Source organism: Lissotriton helveticus, chromosome 5_1 (genome assembly GCF_964261635.1).
Source record: "Lissotriton helveticus chromosome 5_1, aLisHel1.1, whole genome shotgun sequence".
Lineage (NCBI taxonomy): Eukaryota > Metazoa > Chordata > Amphibia > Caudata > Salamandridae > Lissotriton > Lissotriton helveticus.
The window spans coordinates 312,239,800-312,262,681 of record NC_136065.1 but is presented as its reverse complement, the minus strand read 5'-3'; the positions used below and the strand labels follow the sequence as shown (position 1 = coordinate 312,262,681).

General features: G+C 44.2%; 1 protein-coding gene across 1 annotated transcript in view; it reads left to right on the top strand.

The window, feature by feature from the left end:
- Positions 1–9,710: 9,710 nt before the first annotated feature.
- ZMPSTE24 (zinc metallopeptidase STE24) overlaps positions 9,711–22,882 on the top strand; it is a 115,137-nt gene continuing 101,965 nt past the window's right edge. Inside the window, exons 1-2 of the mRNA XM_078642353.1 lie at positions 9,711–9,986; positions 14,537–14,683. Coding sequence (XP_078498479.1) covers positions 9,876–9,986; positions 14,537–14,683 — 258 coding nt within the window. The 5' untranslated portion in view covers positions 9,711–9,875. The remainder of the gene's footprint in view (positions 9,987–14,536; positions 14,684–22,882) is intronic.

The window sequence follows — 22,882 nt, the reverse complement described above, 5'->3', positions numbered from 1 at the left end:
TGCTGTGTACTTGCAAGGGCCTGCCCCTCTGAGCGTGCCAGACTGTACACTCGCGACAAGGTCGGTCTTCTCCCAGCTTGCAGAGGACACTGTTGCCACACTGTTCGCTTAGTTGTTCATCACCTCACTCAGTCCCCTGAGCCAATACTGTGGCCGGGCCCAGCTGATATGGCGCCCCTGCCTGCGAGTGTTAGGAGCTTGGCTGAGGCTGCACTGTGTTGCCCTGTGTTGCTCCTGCTCCTGGTTGCCTGCGGAGATTACGATGCCTGGGAAGGCGTGGATGATGCAGCGGCCCTGCTGCAGTGTCACAGCACCACTTAGTGGTGAGATGAGGCACCATACCCTGCTTCGGAAGTCAGCTGGTGGAGCAGGTGGCTTGTTCAGGTGCCAGTAACTGCGAGCGCATGAGCATTGTGGGGCAGATTTACAAGCCCCTTGCGCCTCTTTTACGCCGCCGTTGCATCACTTTTGTGACACGGCGGCGGCACAAAGGATGCGCCATGCTGCGGGGTATTTACAATGTGATGCATCTGGGGGGGGCATTCCGGCGCAGGAACACCTTCCAAAAGTGGCTGTGTCAGTCACTTTTGAGCCCATGCTGCGTCAAAGCCCTGCGCCTGCTTGAAGCAGGCGTAAGGATTGATGCAGCATTGTAAAGATAGGGCCCCCAGGGCATTGCTGGAGCTGCGTCGTGCTTGCGATGCAACTCCAGCAATGCGCCGCCTTTACGGCATAGATGCCTCACGCATCTGTGCCGTTATTGCCCCATGGTGCGCTGCATTGTAAATGTGACGCATCCACGTGGCGGAGCCATGGCGCACAATAACTGCATATCAGCTGGGATGCGCCAGTTATTGTAAATCTGCCCCGTGTGTTTAGTGTCAGGGTGAGCCATGCCCCTTCTGCAGGCCTCAAGTGATGCTGAGATTGCCAGTTCTGCTGGAGGGTGGTGCATTGAAGCCTGCACGCTGTGCTTGGGAGGCACAGACTGGTGATTCCACACCCCACCTGTTGTCAGGCCTTTTGTCAGGGTGTTGAGAATCAGAATGCACCTTGGACAGTGCAGTAAGGTAGTTGTGCAGTGTTGCCCTGGTGTACACATAAAACGAAGTAAACGAAAATAAAATAATAAAAAAATGAATAAAGAGGAAACTATTTTTGCGCAGGTTTGAAGTAAGAATTAATAGCTGGGCATGGAAAGCACGAATATTCGCCCCAAACATGCTTGCTTGCATCTATCAAGGCATTGCCACCGGCTAGCCAGATCGACCCCGATAAAGCTGTTCCAACATGGCGCCAATGGATAGGGTGCCTCAACCAATTTTTTCGTGACAAACGTGAGACTGATGGAGCAGTAAAGAGGTGCATGATGCTCGACGTGGGTGGTGCAGAGTAGCACAACCTATTCGAGCACCTCCCCAACACAGGTGGAGACAATGACTTTGACACTGGTGTGGCTGCCCTTAACCTCCATTTTGATCCTCAACTCAACCCCGATTATGAGAGTTTCAAATTGTGCCAGGCCCGCCAGTCAGAAGACGGGTCCGTGGATATCTTTTATGTGCGCCTGCACAATCTAGCGAGCACCTGCACTGGCATCGACCCGCCAGATGAAATCAAAGCCTGATTGATACAGGGTTGCTGACCTTCCACACTAAGGAAGCTCATTATCCATCAGCCAAGCATTTCCCTTGACAATATCCTAATTTGGCATGCTCCCAATGAACTGGCAGACAGCAGGGCTGACGACATGGAAATGGTCCAAGCACGTGGTGTAGTCTCACCGACCGCTACCCGGGTGATCAAAGTCAAAGATGAAAAGGTCCATGCCATCCAATCGCACCCCTTCCGGCTACGTGGCTCCACCACTACAAAATAGCATAACAAGGGTATGGGAACTGTGGACTGATGCACCACATAACCAATGTGTGACCAGCACAGGGGAAGTCCTGCTAAAAGTGTGATGCATGAACCACTTCACGAAGGTATGCCGCACTGGTGGGCCGGGCACGAGCACGAGCCCAGGATACCAGGGGCCAGGGCATCCTACCCTCCACCAGCTCTCCCCTGACAATGAGGAGGAAGGGCACTAAGCATGGCGGCCAGAGTCCTTGGGCTGCCCTGAGGATGACAATTACATCTTCATAGTGTCCTTTGCGGGGAGGGAAAACCACAGGAGAAGACCCTCATTGTTGTGTAAGATACAGGTTAGTAGAATCCAAATCACTGTCTTCATTGACACAGGTGCGTCAGTGAATGTGGTGGACTCGACACAGTTCTGCAAGGTCAAGCAGCGACCAAAGCTACAATCTACAATTATGAAGGGACATTACCCCTATCCCTGAGAGGTTTAATTGGTATAATTCATGTGAGGATGGAAATGACAGACAGCACAAGCTAGGTTTCATGTGACCAAAGGAGATACAGACACCCTCCTTGGATGCCATACAGCAGAGGACCTGGGCTTGGTTTTCTTTGCATGGCAAGTACACGACTCACATGTAATGAACATCATCGAGGAGTTCCAACAACTGTTCCAAGGCCTAGGATGCCTCCAAGGCCTGAAAATAACGCTCAAGATCAAGCCTGTAGCCCTCAGACACAGAAGGGTGCCATTCCATTTGTGCCCACTGGCAGAAAAAGAACTGGAGGGGCTTGGAGTGATCGAAAAAGTGACTGGACCCACCACATGGGTATCACCGCTTGTGATAGCTCTGAAACCCAAACAGCCAGGAGTCATAAGACCGTGTGTAGACATGCGGCTCCTGAATAAAGCATGTAGGAAGGTGGCTACCTGACTATGGTTACCCCAGATTTTTTTGCCTTGTGTTTAGCTGGTTTTCGACTTAGTTGGCCTGGTTCCCTGCTAATCAGGGCCCCAGGCTATCTGCTCTCTCTGTAAAATGGATTCCATGTACCCTAGGTACATACCACAATTGGATATGGACTCCTTGTCAGCCCCTGTACCATGCACTATAGGTGCCCAGGGCATAGGTGCCACCAAGGCCTACCAGGGGCTGCAGCATATCTTTTGCCACCCCTGGCTGGTTCTTAAATTGACACAACTGGCTGATCACTCAGCTGGGGCAAGATGGTGTAATCACCCCTTGCTTAGATATAGTATACCTATATCTAAACCTATATCTGGACACATATAAAACTGTGAGCCACTCCTATGGAAGGCCTTGTCAATCCTGGAGGCAGAGTGCGTGGTTTAATGTGAGATGGAGCTCTAGCATGAGCTGAGCCTGTCTGCAGCTGCCGGGAACAACTCCCTAAGCTGTTCCAGGATAATGCCATACCATATACTCTTAAGTGCATTATAATCCTCGCGGTTATATAGCAACTTTGGGTTGGCTTTATCAAAACATGTCGTGTAAGGTGTCATACGATTTGGAATACTATCCCCTCGCCAGTCCTGGTGACGGGGAAAGCATTCCACCCCTCTAGAGGGAGAAGACATGTTACTTTACTGAAATGCGGTTAATTTTTAAAAAAACCTCAGATCCACAAAGTGGATGCTTCTGCCACAGACACAGGTCTGACCCCCTGCAGCTGACCGAAACTCAGCCAAGGGGGCCTGGACAAAGGGTTTCCTGTCGTAGGGAGGTGTCACACCACCCCAGACAGGAGATAGTGGATTGTAGCAGGGAGGTTTGAAAGAAACCAGACACTGCTGGGGGCGCACAAGGCTGCTCCTTGCATAATCCGGCCAAACCGGTTCTGGGGCACTCCAGCCCCTGACCCAGCGGATCAAAGGAAGAGGGTGAATCCACCCACTTCCTGGGTCCCACCCATAGGAGGGGACCTAGCAGGTAATCCAGCCCCCTAGATTGGTATAAGAATGGGAGCAGTGCCAAAGCACTTCAGATTATCTTGACGAAACATAAGAAACGAAACTCTGGACCCTTCGACATCCTACTCAACGTAGAAGACTGAAGAATCTCCCTTGTGGTCAAGGAGTGACCACCCTGTGCAAACAGGCACCATCCAGCACATCGACGTCTGCTTTGTTGCAGTTCCCGCCGGAACTCGAGCGACAGAGATCAACGAGATCAAGCTTGCCTGCCTTCTTACAGCCCGATCCACAGTCCCTGCAGAGCTGAGACCCGTGGAGGCGAACGGAAGCGTGGGGCACGCCATCTTGAAAAGACCATGAGACGCTGACCGTGCAGCCCACGAGTGACCCTCGAAGCTGTACACGGGGGTTTGAGAAGCCCCAACCCTGAGCCACTCTTGCACCGAAGTTCACCCCTCTACACTCGACGAGTGCTGCGTGGGGCCCTTCTGCTTCTTTTGGCTCAATGCGTTGGCCCGGTCACTTGCCAGCTGGCTTGTGGCCCCTGTGCCGGCGAAAACCAAAATACGACTTGTGAATCTGGTTGCTCCAGATTTGCACCCGCTCCCCTGAAAAGGAGCAACCACTCTGACCCTCCTGGACCGAGTGAGAAGCAATCTCCCAGTTCCGTGTGGATTGCTTTTGCCAAGTGTTGTTTGCTCCAATCTTGAAGCCGACAGCGCCGACTGCGAGAGCCTACGTGGGACAGATCGTGACCCGCTCCTGGACATCGCAGATGCCCCAGAGCCCACGTGACAGCGGAGAGAAGCTCCTCGACAACCACCTGATTGCGCCCGACATTGCCTGGTTCCGTCCTGGTTCCACCCTGGTCACTGCTGAGTGACCCAGACTCTGTCCCCTCTGCTTTCAGGTACTTTTCGACTTGGGTCCACCCTTGGATCCCACCGGACACTTCTCCTTCCCATCGCCTGCAGCATCTTCAGCTTCAAGCACCCAGAGCCTGCGTGACGAAACCCGACACTACTTCGACCCTATGCACCCGCTTCCTGTGGGTGAGGTAACATTGCAACGCCGGTGTTCCCACACTGGTACACACCTCTAGGGTCTGTGTCTAAAGTTTTGTCCTTCTAGGTTCCGCTGAAGTGTCCTTAAACTCTATTTGTGTAACTTTTACGCACCATTGACTTAACATTGGTGCATGCGTGTGCTTTAAGCACTGCACCCAAATCCCGCGGGCTTTTCCCGACTTCAGCATTGCTTGTCCCGACTGCTCCCAGTGATTCCCTAGGCCCTAGGCCTAACCACTGATCGGTTGGTATCTCTTATACCATTTTTTTAGTATATGGTTTGAGTGGCCCCTCGCCCTCATCCATAATTGTGCAACTTTGTATGTTATACTGTGCTTTTGATTTAACGCTTGTGCCCCTTTGTTCATAATAAAGAATACTGGGGATTGATTTTAGAAATAAATACATATATTTTTATAATATATACTTGTGTGGTGTCCTTTCATTTGATATTACAGGATTGTGATTGGTAAAACAGCTCGCTTAACACAACCTCTTGAGTTTAGCCTTTAAGGCTGCTTAGTCTATGCTACCATTAAGATAGCTTGTCTATAAGGTTGACTTACAACCAGACACCATAAGGGATAGTTTGGACTGATACAAGGTGGTTCCAGAATTGGAAACATCATATATCAGGCCAACTTCTCACAAAGCAATACACCGTTAACGACACATCACTCCTAGATATTTATGATATAATGGCAGACCTCAATGGGGCTCGGTGTTTCTCTAAGCTTGATCTAAATGCAGGGGATAACCAGCTCAAACTCAATGAGGCAAGCAGATATATCACTACATTTTTCTAGCCACGTGGGCCACAGCAGATTCAAATGCCTCAACTTTGGAATCTCATCCGCTGCGGAGGTCTTCCAAGATTTCTTCACAGAAGCCATGCAGGGTTAGTTAGCATGCTGAACGTGAGTGACGACATCTTGATCTATTCTGACACCCTGGAGTATCATCAATGGTTGAGGGCACCTTGAAAAGACTGGTAGACTGTGGGTTGACCCTCCACAAACAGAAGTGCACATTCTGTTCTAGCACTGTGAAGTTCTTTTGATACTGCTTCTCAAGCGACGGATTGCAAGTCGACCCGAAGAAGGTAAATGCCATACATACAGCAGCTGTCCCACGAAATGCATCGGAGATGGGAAGCTTCCCGGGGACGGCAACTACTGTAGGGGGTTCATCCCCAACCTGGCTACCCTATCAGAACCCCTCCGAGCTCCGACCAAGCATCACTGCCGATGAACATGGGACAACAAGACTGACAAGGCATTCAGAATGGTGAAGGAAGCACTTCTTAAAAACACCAAGATGGCAATCTTTGGCCCCAAATGCAGAAATGAGTTGGTTGTCGATGTGAGCCCTGTGGGCCTTGGTTCCATTCTACTGCAGGAGAAACAGGAGGCTGTGGGTCCCTGTTGCCTACACCAGTGGGGTCCTCACTGACACTGAGACGCAGTATGCCCAGATTGAGCGTGAGGCTCTGGCAATTTGATGGGCCCTCAGGCACTTTCACTTGCATCTCTGTCGGCAGAAGTTCCAGGTGGTAACTGACCACAAGCCATTGATCCCGCTCTTTGCTGGCACTGCCAGAAATGGGCCACGTGCATAGAGCGATGGGCAGTGCCGCTTCCAGACATATTTCTTTGAGGTTGTATACCGACCTGAGATGAAGAATGATGAATGAGAATGAATGACCCTGCGAAAACTGAAACCCTTCCTGCCAGCTTACAATTTCAAACAAGCAGTTCAAGCCCTAGCAATCTCAAGAGTGGAATATGGGGCTGTAACCTTATGCGGCCTCCCAAGGTTATCGACAGCCCCGCTAAGAGCCGCTATTAACTCAGCGGCAAGACTCATCACAGGCTCAAAGAGAACCTCTCACATCTCTCCAGACCTTAGAGCCCTCAACTATCCACCGTTTGAAGCTAGAATTCATCTGAAAGTCGCTTGTATGACGCACAAGGCCCTACACCACAATTATCCACACTACCTAGCTCAGAAACTGGTGTTCTCTGCAGGCAATAGAGCCTTCAGGAGTGCCAAGACTCTTCTTCTGAAACCACAACGATTTGCCAAGAAAAAAACCTATAACCAATCCTTCTCTGGTATGGCTCCCATGATTTGGAATGCTTTGTCCACTGAAACAAGACTAAACCCTTGCACTGCCTCCTTAAAAAAAGAAGTGAAAGCGATTCTCATGGCTAAATTCATGTGAATTTACTCACTTATTACTGTATTTTAATTATTAGTTCCTTTTTTTTAGCTCCATATTTTATTTGCTAGTTTTTTTACCTTTCTGAGTATCATATATCTGAATCACTTATAACTGTGTTTGCTATGTCTACTCTTGTTTCCTACATCTGACATGTAAATCACTCTGATACCTGCAAGGGTCTTGTTCGCAAAATATAAAACCTTCAAAATAAAATAAATAAATAAATAAATAACCCCGTAGACAACCTGTCCATCCACCCAGTACACCAACAGATGACAGCAACGCAGGAGAAAACGAAGGGGCCGAAGAATTTGTAAAGATGATAATCAAAAAGGCCTGCCTTAGGGTGCTGTCACTAGAGGAATTGTGGGAAGCCACCGCAGATGATGAGAGTATCTCCAAAGACACACTCCTTAATCTCCAGTGGCAAAACTTCTTGGACGGCACAAAGTCTCTCGCTGCTGAGGACCAGACAGTGGTGAGCCACCCGTGGAGAATGAGAGATGAGCTCAGTATGAGCGAGGAGGGTCTATTGCTTCGAGGACAACAGATTGTGGCGCCGCAAAGTTTGTGGGCATGAGTGGTTGAACTGGCACACCAGGGACATCAGGGCATCTCAAAGACCAAAGCCCTTCTCAAAGACAAAGTGTGGTTCCCAGGTATGGTCAAATGGTTCAATGAGAAAGTCCTTGACTATCATTCCAGTGCCATTATGAATGGTGAGCCGCCTGCTGCCCCAGTAATCACCGAAGAAGCCTGCGCAATACCAATACCATGGTTGTGTGTGAGCATAAACTTTGGCAGTATTCCTGACGATCGACTGATGGCCGTAGTAATGGACAGTCATACAGAGGACCCTGTGGTGGAACTAGTATGAACCACAGCCATTGTGTACGTCAAGCCGCACTGGAGAAAATTCTTGCACTACTGGAGATCCCAAAAGAAGACTGATAATGAACTTACTGTCCAGGGTCAAGAATTCCAGTCATATCTCAGCAGTTTGAATATACGGCATCGCAAAGTGAACCCACAGTGGCAGCTGGCCAAAGGGAAGATACAGTGCTTCATTTGCACCCTGAATCGGGCATTCTGAATTGGAGTACAGTGTGAAGAAGATGCAGAGTGCTGCCTACACTGGTTCCTGAGAGCCTACTGGCAAATGCCACATAGCCCCACAGGGGGTGCCCCGAGTGCCCTGTTAATGAGGAACTGGGGTGGCAGAGTGGGCTAAAGAACGGTGATGGATTAAACCCAGATCTCTTGACTGGGTGTGAGTGTTTGATTGGTTCAGATGCTCCGTCCATCACCACCCCCTTTTGTACCACTCTGTTAATGAGGAGTGGCGCTAGAGATATAAACCTGGCTGGGCCCAGCTCAAGTTCCGCGGTCAATGACATTTGAGCCACGCAGGAGAAGCGGCAAGCCATGAATGACAAAGCCAGCTAAGACAGGAAGGCTGTTGTCCCAGACCTCACTGTGGGAGACTGAATAATCATGACGGATCGACACCCAGAATGGAAATTCTGAACTCAGTTTGAAAAAGAAGTGTGGGAGGTCACTGACATCAAGGGGACAATGGTGACCACATGGTGTGGCATGTCAATGGTATTGAGTAATGTATTCTTGTTCAAGCGGGTCAAGTCCAACAGATATGAACCAGAAAACAGCCAGGAAGCGAAGAGTGACACCTACGAGTCGGGAATGGGCATGCTCAACATCCGCATGGACGTGACCTCAGTGGGACCAGATTCAGTAGGGGTGGCCCCGCAAGAACCAAGCAGCAGGACGTCCCCGATTCAAGCAGGCTTGAGAAATGGACAAACTTTGAGTCACTGAGAAAGTGGTTGCAGCCAGAATGGACTACCGCCCAATCCCGCACTCAGTCAAGAGACTTAGAGATCATGTGTGTTATGTTCCAATCCGGGGAATAATCTGTTGTTCATCCCTAGTAAAAGTTTGGAATGCCACCCGGCTCTACTATACTTTGCAGTACCCATGCATCTGGTGGGCGGGGCCCAGCCAAAAAGTAGAAATAAATGCGGTGTGATCGCTTGTGGTCATTCGCTGATACCTAGTTACTAGTGTCTGTGTCCAGTGATCTGCTACTCTGTGCTGCATACTTGCAAGGGCCTGCTCCCCCAAGAGTGCCAGACTGTACAGGACCTTTAAACCCTCACACATAGCCGCAGTTGCCAAGTTTCAAGTGTGAGGCCCAGTCCTGTTTTTTCCTTTGAATTCTGTGACTTGTACTCTAGTTTTCTAATTAAATAAACAAGACTACAAGTTCCTGAATTCAAAGAAAAAACTTTGACTGGGGCAGAACATAATACGTGGACCTAGGGAACTAGACAGGGCTGATTGATAGCTCCAATCCCTCAATCAGCCCATTCAATGATAAAAGCGCGGGCACTAATAAGTTCGCCATTATAAAACGCTTCTATAATTGGCAGCAGTTTTTAGCGTAAACATACTTTAAACTTTCTTTGTGGGAAAGTAAACAATTGAAGACAGCAGTAATCAGCAGCGCGGCGCCCAACGCTGGTACGTTTTCATTTAACAGTTAGCGCTCTAGTGTGTTATTGAAACGTAATGATTCTTAGTCCTTTGTCTATGTCTAGCGCTGTCAGGCAGGCTCTCCTCTTCCGTCCAGAGTTTGCGGCTAGCTGCCCTTTCTCTATGTCTACTGCTGCCGGTGGTTTGGTTTTGCTGTCTACTGCATCATTGTCGGTATCTCTTCCTTACTCCCGGTCAGCATTTCCCCTCCCCCATCCCCTTTTCGGTGGCCATGATCCTCTCGATGTTTTGGGAGCTCCCAGCAGAGCGGCAGATTTTCCTGTCCGTGCTGCTTTTCTCTTGGACTGTCTATCTATGGGAGGCCTATCTCAGCCATCGCCAGGTGAGAGGGCTGGGTGATAACGTTTACACAATACATATTGGATTCAATGGAGGCATGGTGGAGGGGGAGGGAATGAACTCCTATGAAGTGCTTGTGTCGCACAGGTCGGTGTCAAATTTTCTCCCATGGTGGAGGGTAGTATCTGTCATAGTTTCCATTTAAAGTTTGCTTTGGGGGCAGGGGTTTGTATCTATAGGTTAGGCAAATAGAAGCTGTTCTTGTTCCCTATTACAGACCGGGTCTGATGGGATATTTGTGTCTCTCACGCACAAGGCTGCCAAGGTTCCAGTCTGCTTATGTGTGACATTTCTGTTTGTGACGTTTCCCTGTTTCACGTGTGACACTTTGAGTGACTCTGTATTGTAAATGAAGTCAATGACCCAAACAACAGTGAAATTCCATCTACTAATATCACCCCACCTTCTTAGCAGCCCTTTAGCCTGGGACTTGTCTTAACAGAAGGAGGAATTATACTGGAAACAAAAATGGACTTCAGTGCAGGCTCCTCAGGAGATCCCCAATCGGTGGTCGAAGTGGTGGTGATTTTAGGGGCACGATATGCCCCTACTTTTTAAATTTCAGAAAAACACTTCTACTTTCAACTTAAATAAAAGGCAGGGAGTCTTCAGTGCTGTGAAACCGAGGTAGGGGCAGACAGATAAAAAAGAAAATAACCTTATTACCAGGATGACTGCTTGCCTGAAAGAAATGTAAATGAGCACAACTGGTCAATCTGAAAATGTAATGGATGCTTAGAAGGCAGTATTGGCTTTAATTCATGGAATCTCTTGAAGCTTTGTGATTGTTGCTTGAACATGAAAAAAAACGAGACAGGCGCTTGCAAAACAGGAAGTGTTCCTTTAATTAAACAATGCAGCCCGTGGCACAGTCACTGTTATAGGGTTTGAGGACTGTCTCGCCTTCTAATAATTCTGGAGTAGGATTTATGCAATTCATTGAATGTCATAAACAGTTCTGTTGATTATTTTTTTGGTAAGGAATGTGATCTTCTGTCTGTGGAATCCTAAATTAATGATTCTGATAGGAAATCTAGGTGGGCCTCGACCTTGCATGGACACAGTGTTGCCAGTTAATAATGAGTCCAGATGTCCGGCATGGGGAGCATGTAATCACTGTGTGTGCTGTGCCCTGATTGGCTATGTATTCCTACCTTTATGTGGCATCTGACTTGATGGTGCTTTGGGAGCGCAAGCACCCTTCCAGCCACGTGTGCTTGTATGTTTATTGGGGCCAATCTCCCAGGACCATTGTGGTGTTGTTGCACCTGTGTGTGGGCTTGATCTGGGATTTCTTGTTTCTGTGGCCTGTCAATCAGTGATCAGGCCTGGGTCTCAGCGCCTGGCTATGTATTTTTGAGTCTGGTTTACCTGATGTTCTTAAAGGGCATATTTGTCACGAAAGATGCAATTTCGTTTTTCTACATGAATGTATTGTTATTCATATTGACATCGACTTTCTCAATATTAACATGACACTGCAGATTTATTCTTTTTGAGAGGTATTACAAGAGAGCTACCAGCTAAGCTGTGAAGTGTGTGTTTTAAGGACAGTTATTTAAAAAATAATTGCACTATGTACAATCAGGATATTACTGAAATCTATATTTTGTAAGCATTTTTTTAATCTTAAACCTTTTTTCGCATTTTGTAGCAGTCTATCTTATATAAGGAGTAATGCAACTTTAAGGCAATAACTTACATGTTCACAATGGGGCAGATTGGGGTAAACAACTTATGTGAACTATTCACTAAATACTGATTTGCCCAGGGTTGGAGGTGGTGGGGCACAGATTCATACCCAAATAGGCCGCTCTCACTGCAAGAAAACGTCTCTGGTGCCTAGTGGAATGGATCACTCTTTATGGATCATGTGCTCAGTGAGATACCCAAGCAGGGATCCACTAGAGCACTACAGCTCTGGAAAGAGACATTTTCCCCTTTCCAGCGCTGTCTCTCCTGTGTTGATCGGTGATCAAGGGTAGAGTTATGTCCCCTAACATTGATCAAAAGTGAAAGCAGACAGGGCCATAGTTGGAAAATATCCCATTTTACCCCTACAACTTCAGTAATGTAAGAAGGCCTATCTAGCCAACTGTCATTTAATGAAATAGTCTTGTCTATCATGGATAATGACCATAATCTTGATTAGTAACTTGATTTGTTGTTATAGTATTCATATATGGCATTACCTTAATGCGATCAATTATTGTACAGTACGAAGATCCTTCAAACATTGAGATGAATTACATGAAAAACAGTACAATTAACTGTCTTTTAAAATGTTTATTTGTAATTACTTTCTTTCTAGTTCTATGTCGAATAGGTTATTTATGTGATTAGCCATACACCCTTTATATTTTATGTTACAATATTTGATGATTCAATAAATCTATAACACAAAGAGCTGATGTTACCCATCCCTAGACTTACCGGTAGGGCCCTTTCAAAGGCATGAATATACGAGCACAAAGTCAAGAATAGAATGTGGAAAACCACTCAAAAGTCATAGTGAACACACATGTCTACAGTGACACAGCAAATGTAGGCAAGCCACACATAGGTGAAGAAGTTTTAAGTGTGTATAGGATGTCTCAGTGTGGTAAACTCCTATTTATATAAAAGAAGAGGTACATAGTGTACCAGGAGTTATTGCGGACATCAGATTATATTGTGGTAGAAGAAAATGAATAGGAGATAATACAAAGGGAACCAGTACCTGACTGGTCCTGTGGAAATAGGTGAAACTGAATGACAATAAAAACTGGAATTGTTTCCAAAACGCTGTAAGTAGTGTAAGTTAAGTTGAATAATGGGAAGGTCTGGGAGTGGGAGGAGGTTAGTATCGAATGTCAATTAATGAAAAAGTGTGTGAATGTGTCTTTGAGGTCCTAATGTGAGCAATGAGATTGTGTTCCGTAAATGGTGCATCACCTACAGTCTGCTTCGAGAATGTGCTGTAAGTCCAATGCTACAAGAAATCCTCCTTTTATTTTCATGAAAAGAATTGCGTTGAAGGAAAGTGGAAGTATGTTTGAAAGGTCTGTTTGTGCTAAACAGCAGTTACTATTGAAGGAATATGGCTTTAGGCTAGTGTATGACTATGAAGGAAAAAAGGGCATAAAAGGGTGAAGACCTTACGTTTATACTGAAATTCTTCAGAAACACCAATTGTTGTACCGTATTAGTACAGTATCAGAAAGCGGGGCTCATATTAGTTGACTTTGTCATTTGTCTAGGTCCACAGAGAGGACGGAATGTGCTGGATACCTGTGTGTGTGGTCTATGATGTATACAAATTTGATTATAAAGGAAGCAGGTAAAGCAGTCAACATAGTTATTCTACACACAGAGGATTGCATAAAGGAAGCTTCTAAACATCTAAATGATTAAACCAGTTAAAGAAAAATCCAGCAGGATCCTATGATTGAAATCCCTAAAAGTTTACCACTGAGCTCCACCCCACAACTCCTGCCCCCTCCATGGAATGCGGTGGGCGACAGCGTACTAGACACCAGGGATTATGTTTATTTAAAGAAAGAAATATGGAGTAGGACATAAGGCCTTCCCATCCACTCCTAAGGCTGCAAAAGTCTTTCTGTCCCCCATGGGAGGCAGATAAGGAGTTTAGATTATCCCTAATCTGCCCTCCCATAGGACAGAAAGCCAACTATACATCCACAGATCATTTTTTTCTTTTTTCTTTTTTTTAACAATTGAGATGTGGGCCTGGCTACATCAGACCATAGCCCCCCCCCAACCATAAACCCAGCCGTTCTCTCCAACCCCACCCAGTCTCCCCAACCACCTGGTAGAAACACAATGAATGCCATGGATTTTTTAAACATGACTGGCCTGACCTGACATCAGGCCGCATCCTCACTTTGAATGCCTAACCAGAGTTTGAGCCCCCATGTGACCTACAGCATCTCCATCCACATGGCAAGAAAGAGGACATTTTGATTCTTTTGGGTGTAGTTTTGACTATAGGACGGCGGAGAGGCAGTAAATACCAATTTACTCTCACTTCCCATGTTGAATTACCTCACTATTTGGGTTGTGGGTGAGCCGCAAAAACGGAATCCTATGAAACCCTTGGCATTTCTGATACTTAAAGAGACCTAGGGGAATCCGGGGTAGTGTATAACTTGCGTGGATCCCACTGCATTTTCATATACAGAATGTCTTCCAAGCGATGAACTATGGGTAAAATCATGCATTTTTCACACTTTTGTGTGAGGAAATGTTCTGGAATCTGCAGCGATCCTCAACATTCCTACCAACAGAAGGTAAACTGAACACAATTGTTGATGAATATTATTTGCAGCAGGATCTTCTGAATACATTCAGTTTTTAATCTTGAAAAAAGTATGTATCTCTATAGCATTGGGATCTTTTTTCTATCAGTTTGTAAAAATGCCAAACAGCTAGATAATAATGCCCACTAGAGAATGAGTTGGATAATTGGCCTTTAATATAATAATAAGCCTTTCCTTACAACATTTAATTGTGTTTTTTTTATTGCTATTTCAGAGAAGGATCTACCAGACAACAACACATGTACCAGCTGAACTGGGGAAGATTGTCGATTCGGAAACCTTTGAAAAATCCAGACTTTATCAGTTGGATAAAAGTGCTTTCAGTTTTTGGTCAGGACTCTATTCAGAGATAGAGGGCACAGTAAGTAATGGAGTTTATCTAACTGTATTTTTGTCTTGTCACCTTTGCTTCATTTATATTTTGGGATATAAATCCAATATCCCAATATTGACACGTTCTTTGCATCTTCTGAAAGACAATAAATGCACTTCATATGTGGATTAAATGCTTTCAATGGCATTTTATTTCTCTGTGTACCTTACACACTGAGCAGGTCTCAAACTATGACGCAAACTTTAGAAAAGTTAGGCATGTTCTACCTAACAAACGTGCAGCATCCAAGAGCATGATGGTGTTAATATTGCTGTTTGTTCCTCCCCCTCAGGTTATCGTGCCCATTAACTTGGTGTGTGCGAAGGAAATATACTGATTATGTACATGATTCCTACTTAAAATGATTTCATGTACGTTTAGTCCTTACATTTTGCCTGTTGTATTCCCTGGAAAGCAAACCTGTTTGTAGCTTTAAAATCCTGGAGTCTAGTACCGCTGCAAGGAAAGGGCCTTCCATTGTTGGGATCCTGGAAAAATCGTCCCTCGGAGAGAGAAAATTTTGTTGACCATAAACATATTACACCAATGGTGAAATTATATATTTTTTCTGTTTTTTTCATCTTCAATCACGCAATGCAAAAAATTACCTAGAACATCAACATGGATTATGATCCGTGAAACTCCACTTCTGCTCAAGTTTGTCTTTATTTTCTCTCTCTTGTAAAAGATAAAAAATATTAAGACACTCTTCCCATAACTAGCATCTCATGCAAGGGAAACATTTGAATGCATTTTAAGGCAGTCGGCATCTACAATCCCAAGATGCATCACAGTGGCATCCAACACTTCTTGTTTTCCAACAGTACTTTGATGCAGTCATTTTTTACTGCTCTGTAAAGATCCAGAGCACCAGTTCTTAGTCTTACAGCTTTATCTATGTCTAAAAAATATCGTGGAGCAGTTTTTCGCCTAACTGGATGACTTGAAGCTCTATGTCCCGAAAATATTTGTTCCTGGGGATAATGTTATGTTTTTCTTATACAACCAATGACAAACTGAAGTAAATTATGACTGCACACTTCCTGTTAATACTTAATGGAATCAGTACTTCCAACTGTATTCTTGAAGGATATTGCTTGTTGGGGCCATCTGTTGTGAATTGATGGTTAATCCGTTCACAAATGACCAAATATAGAACATAAAACTAGTTGGATTCCTAACGTGTAAAATGAGTGTCCATTTATTTTATTACTTTTTTCTCTTAGTACATCATCCATCAAGTCTGTAGTTTTTCACAATGATATTCTTCAAGTAAACACGAGAATGGATTCTCTGTTGACATGATGACAGTTTGTTTTTTAATCAACTAGAACCAGAGACAACAAATGTTTCTTCTACTGTGACCTATAGCCTATCAGGATTTCGTCTGTGCTAAATCAAAGGCTTCTTTTAGCTTTACATTGAAACAAAAGTGTAATTCTCCTAGTATACATATTACAGAAAATCTTGGGCTGGACCAAGTCATCACATTTTGTTTTATTAGATGTATATACCCGCCTATCCACATAATCCCTTTCATCCTATCTCAGCCTATTATCCCATAATGTTCTCTAGGTAATTAATGACCTCTTTTAAGATGTCATAACTTTCATTAATTGATTCACAAGTTCAAGTACCATCACTTTAGCAGTAGCAAAGCATGGTATTTCATGAAAGCTATACCAGCGGGAGCCTGGTTTTCGTGTCTTGTACATTGTAATTTTACACTTTAGGATATTGTTTTTTGTTGTTTTTTTTTGCCCTTTTGTGTTGGCATCCCCCCTCTCTGTTGTCTCTAACCCTCCAGAGTCTTTGTCTGACTGGACCGTCTTGGTATTGGAGCCTGTTGTATATAGGTTTTATCCTTCAGGTGGATCTTCGGGTGTGGGTCGTCTCTGTATTGGAAAATTCATGCAGGGAGTAGAGGAATTCTGAGTAGAAAGTATGCCACGTATTTCTGGCATTTCCTTTTTATGTGGGACTTTGCTGGTATGGAAGAGACTAGGGGAGTTACGGTGGGTGGGCATAACCTTAGTCCTTGCTATCTGCCTCAGGATATTGTGTAAGTTTTCCTTCTTGTGGCATCCTTTACATCGATGTAGAGCAAGGGTATACAAGATTAACGGGGTCTGGGCCTTGACTTCCTATTTACTGAACATTTTTAATTTATAGATATAAATTTCTTTTCGTCAACACTAACTGCTTTCTCAAGCCTGAAAAGCCTTCAGCTTTGAGATTGACTAATTCGGTGTCCCATTATTAGTGCCACTTCAACATTGCAAGAGCACTCCTAAAGAGGGTAATATGTGTTTTCCTACCACAACCAAACTTCAAACGTAAACCCATATTTTGAAGCAGTTTCAGATTAGCTATCAAATAATTGGGAACCCTAAAGTGAAAGCTGTTGCAGTAGTCCGTTCTAGAGCCTAAGAAATTAATTTGCCACACTCCAATGGCAAGTAAGGGGTAATGTTTTTTTCAGGCCTTTGAGGTGAAAACATATGTAAACAGTATCATCAAGGTAAAAGCTCAATTATCAAACGACATTTGTGGATGGATGCCCAAGATCTGAGGGTTACCAGCTGTCACACTTGATCATATAGTTATAAAGAAGCACTGTAGTGCATACAACTGGAAACATTGACAGACTTTGCTTAAATGCAGTTTGATTATGTTCCCTGGGGCTCTCCTAACATAGTATAATCTGGGCATCAGCAGCGTACATCATGAAGAAAAAAGATCAAGTAGGTGTGCCAGGGGAGCGACATACATATTTAATAAAATAGAAGAGTAGAGGCAATTTAAAGCTCTTGTATTTGGTCCTGAAGAAAAGAGTATAACCATTATACATCCTTGCATCTGACACCAATCTTTCTTGAGTGGAGCCCGAACATCAAGGGCTTTAGATATGCAACTGTCTCATTTAAGACTGCAGCCTCTGAACTGTCAAGATTAAAATATGATTCAGAGGCATCAAAGACTGTAGGGAGTGAAGCTTCGTGACCTTGTGCCAGACGCATAATTGTATCACCTTTGTAGGATATACTTGTAAAGTTTCCAAGATCCCAAGTAACAAAATTACTTGTTGATTAGCCCATGGCATTGGCATACATTGAGTACGCTTACTCTGTTTGAGTAAAAAAGGTCTCAAGTAATTCTTCAGATTCCACTTGTGACAGCCAATCTGTCCACATCTTAACATCACCCAACAGTAATAGGTTAGCGGTTGAAAGGGCAAAAGGCGATAGAAATTTATGAACTGAGATGTTCAATTGAGAAGCTAGAGTTGGGGGTTGATAAAGTAAAATCCCTGTGTTAAAGCAAGAGGGGAATAATTCCAATTTAAAACCAACTAATTCAACAGAATTACATATATGTAGAGTCCTACCAAAATGGACTCCTTAAACACCACCAAGACCCCTCCCTCAGTCTTTCTATTCAGTCTGATAGTATTAAACCCCGTGGGGCCGCTAATAGTAAGACTAGGTTAAATGTGTCGTATAACCATGTCTCCTTGAAGAAGAAAATCTCAAAATCCAAAGATAAAAAATGGCATCCACCTTTCTCTGATGTTGGGGAGTGACCAAAGGTTTAGAAGGTTGTAGCATAGAAAATAATGGGATTGTTTTTAGTGTGTATAACAAGCGGTAATTCAGGAGTAGGATCAACATGCCTATGAACGCTATCCCTATTAGAAGCTGATGGCGTGTGAGGGTTATGCATCTTGAGTTGTCCACTAGAATAGGTAGCGTGCCAAATCTGGAGAGAAACAAGCAGCATAGCTCGCGCAAGTTGCTAAGAGGGCACTGGAAGGGACAGACGGTCTTGTTTTTGCTGCGCCAGTAGAGCATGAATACACTTGTGCCTCCTTTAAATGGTCAGTAATCATGCCCTTGAACATGCTCCGTAATGTCTCAAGAATAGAATGCTGACCTGATGCCTTCATAATTGTCGCCAATTAATGATGTCACGCAAGTGATCTACAACAAGCAAACAAGCATTGGAAATGCAATAGGTCTCGCATTAGAAAAGTTGGAGCTATTGGTTTTGTAAATGACAATTTTCTTTTATGTGTTGGTCTTGAAAATAGCAAAATTAATAGCTTTGTCATTTACAATGCCAATACTTTTAACTTTTTCAAAAGTGACACCTATAGCATTTGTAGTGCAACATGTTTTGTATGTACGTGACTTAGATGTATTCATATAACAAATACAAATGGCTTTTAATTTTTTTAAATAATTAATACTTAAATAAAAGTTCTTGTAATTTATAATAGCAATAGCTTAAACTATTGTAAATAACTTTTGTGAAGAATATGTTCAGTGTATTTTATTGTGACGAAAATGCAAGAACAGAGGTGAAATATTAATTGATTTTACAAATAACAATGGCTTTTAAAATATTTCTCCTCTCTTTAAAATATAATTGGTCGGCAGCGATGAATGTACTGAGACCCTCAGTGGTCCTGTGAGGTGCAGTGGTCCACAGCGAGGAGTGGGAGGTGGCCGGCTGGTAGGGTGCGCTGATGCCTTCACGCTCATTGGAGCTAATTAAAGGCTTTGGGGATTGCGGCCCCGTGATAATCACGAGTTAAACAAGCTCTAAAGAAATGGCTCTATAAATGCGTGTTCAATGTTTCTTTTACTGCTGTTTGTTTGGCGTACACCAGACAGCTTGAGCTTTTGGCTATTTTTGCAAAGTTCAACATATAGTTAAATGTTTTTGCCTCAAACAGGCTTGAATGAGCCAAAAAATATGAATACTTTCAAAGTTGTCCACGATGGGGTGGGGGGACTGTATCTTACCCTGGGCCCACCAAATCCTTAAGGCGGCATTGGGCACAGATGTGTGCGGGTCCGCTCCATCCCGATTATAGCTGTTATATTACTAAACCAGGGAACGGGGGCTCGTATCCACTGCTTGCTTTAGAGTCAACTGAACCCTTGCTGTGCAATGGGCACGAAAGACTTCATGAAGACTTCATGCTGTTAAGGTGTTTTACGAAGGCGGCGTCTGGTTGCCTTGGCGCTTCAGACATCAAAAGGGGCTGTCGTTTACAGATGCAGTAAAATGCCAAAGCAGAACAAGAGTTAATTTTCAAACCCCATAGAAGTAAGCTTGTAACTCAATAGGGAAACAAGACCACAGTGAAAACCCTTTTTTCTTCAAAAGGCACGGCCGGCTTCTGGATATACCCAGTCAATTTACAAATATTTGATATGTTTCTATTCCATTTACCAAGTGATACATAAAACACCAGGGGCGTTGCGCTGAGAGGCAATCAAACAGAGGAGACATTCCCGTGCATCACCATTTGTAGGGGAAACCGCCCCCACGCGGGGCCGGCTGCCAACAATGGCGGCCCCGAGAACCAATCGAGCCCTTTTAACATGCTAATGCGAGCCGTTTAATGTAGTCTGCAAACTCTCCAGGGATGTGTTGTGGGCCCCTCAAAGCCGCTCGGCTTCACAATGGTGCGACCCTGTGAAAACATCTGGCCTCGGGTGAAGATCTCACTAAGCCTCCCATCCTGACAGCTTCCACTGAATCTGGAAGCATTTTGTCACTTTTGTTTTCCCGGCCTGTTGGGGGGTGTTTGTGCCCATAGTCCCGTACTGAAAACAAGATGAAGAAAAGATGCCGAAAGCATTCGCATTTTAGTGATCTTTTTAATGATTTTACGGATTCAAGCCTGAAATGGCAATTTTTTAATTTCATACACATTTTCCTCGGGTGTACTCCAGGCCGAATCGACAAAGGTGTTTACTGAAGGTGACACCCTTCAACGGTTGCAAAAAGTATAGGCAAACCCTGGAAAAAGTTAACGATGCGTATATGAAACGCGAGAGACGGCCTGGCGGCCGTCAAAGTGAAAGTACGGCCGGCCGGCCGGCCGTGGGCAGTGAATAAATTAGGGGAGGAGAAATGCCTGAGGCAGAGCGCACGCTGGGGGATGCCTGTCGGAGGTAGGCTGGTGGCTTTGATGTGAACGTGCTTTTTAGGTCAATGCGCTTGCGCATTGAGCTTGCTTTTCACGGGCACAGCATCAAATCGCCCCGATGGTTAAGCTCTGGTTAAGCCCCTATATTCTCGCAAGCTCAATGCGCAAGCACATTGACAGGCGAGACCTAAAAAGGGAACTTCTTTCAGAAACACATACATTTAAAAACGTTCCCCCCAATTAAAAAGACTCCCCCCCCCCCCAACAATCAACAAAGTCAAAGGGCATTATGCGCAGGTTCCTATTGGGAGGGAATACGCGCCCCACCATGCTGGAAATTGGCAGTAATGGTGCCCTGTCACATGCTCCAGTAATATTTTCAAAAGAGTAGAACACTTACATGATGTCTTGACTCTCCAAGCTGTCCGCAAATTCAAAGTAAATTAGGCACAAGTTAAAATTGAAAGTCTAATATGGGTGTAAAGCTAGTTTTAGATATTATTTTCATGCTTCACTAATTGTTTGATACTGTAGGTTTGGAAGATGCAAACCTGTTCTACATAGGTAGACATACGCAGGATAGTCCAGCAATTGTTGTTAAATGAAAATATGCATTTTCTGCATTTGTTTGAAATCCTTAAATGGTATACATAGATGAGTGGCTTTTTTAAAGTACAGTTTTAAATTATTTGTTTTTGGTGTATGCGAATGATAAAAGTACAGAGTTGTATACAATCAATAGGATGTTTAGACTGAAGAAACACTTCTAGAAAGAAAATAATATTTTGTTGCTTATCATGCAAACATTCAGCCCTCTTTTTCCGTGGAGAACTTAAAAGCAACCGTAACGCTGTTCAATTGATAGAACAGGATGAAGTTTCCTTCAGGAAGACTGGGGGGTGGTGTAAAAAAGTATTTCCTTCGGAACGTTGACCGTAGAAATGTCAGAGTGCCTACAAGAGCTAAGGTCTCAGGTCTTTTACAGATCTTCCTGCTCTGCATATATTGCTGGCAACATAATAAAAACCTATTATGAGCAAATAAAAATTCTAGAGAGACCTAAGGAAGGGTTAGGGTACCATAGAGCATCAACAAAAGGACGAAGAATTACAATGCCATTGGGCATTAACAAAAGGTAGAATTAGGGTCCTATTGGACATTAACAAAAAGAGAGGTTAGGATCCTGTTTGGCATTAACAAAAAGAAGGGTTAGGGTCTTACCTGGATCTGTACTTCTGATGTTCTGTTTTCACTGTTAGAGCCTTTTCCACCCCCACCCCCATTTTCTTCACCTATACTAGGACACCTCCAGGCTCACTTTCCTGTTGTAACTTCTACCCTTCTCCAACGCCTTTCTGTTCAGTCTACCCCTTTGCCATGTCAGCCCCTTTCCCCAGCTTGTGATCAGCCTATTTAATACCCTTTGATAGCTCTTTTCCCAGCTTGGAAACATTTGCTTTCTTGCCCCATCTATATATTCTGCTTTACTCATGTTCCACTTTTTGGTTGTTTTAAAATTGCGGTGTTTTATGTTCACTTTCCCATCACGTTGCCTTCTCTGCCGATTATTCAACTTGTGTCTGTCTTTTGTCCTTCCTTTTGGACAGCTGCTCATTTTCCATTCCACGGAAGATGGGTGAGCGCAGGAATAGTTACATAGCGAAATGTATTGTGGTGAACCAAACAGAACACATATGCTTGGAAAGCCAACTAAATTAATTATGGCAGTCGTAGTTGCTATGTATTTTCACTTGCGTTTTTTTAAAGTTTACACATGGTTCATTCAAGAGTATCAAAAATAAATTACAAAAGAAATTTACAAATATCCCAAAAATGGAGTACACACATACATTTTTAACAAAAACACAATTAAGGTCAATCTTGTCCTCTCTCGACCACATCTTTAAAAAACAAAACAAATGATTGGTGGTTCTAATATTCCTTCTTCTTTGAATTATTTCTGCCATAATTCATTTAGTTGGCTTTCCAAAAATATTTTTTTTGTTTGGTTCACCTTTAATACATTTTGTTAAGTATTTTTTCCAGTTCTCACCCACTTTCCCTGGATATCTCGTCAGCCCAAAAGCTGCAGTGAGTATAGGACATCCCCCAATTTTTAAATAGTTTTCCATTCCAGACACCTCTCTGGCCAATCCAGCCTTTATGTCCTACAGCCCTACCAGTCTGGATACAGTGGTCTTCACCTGTAGATACCAAATTGGAACGCCTTATGGTGTTAAAAC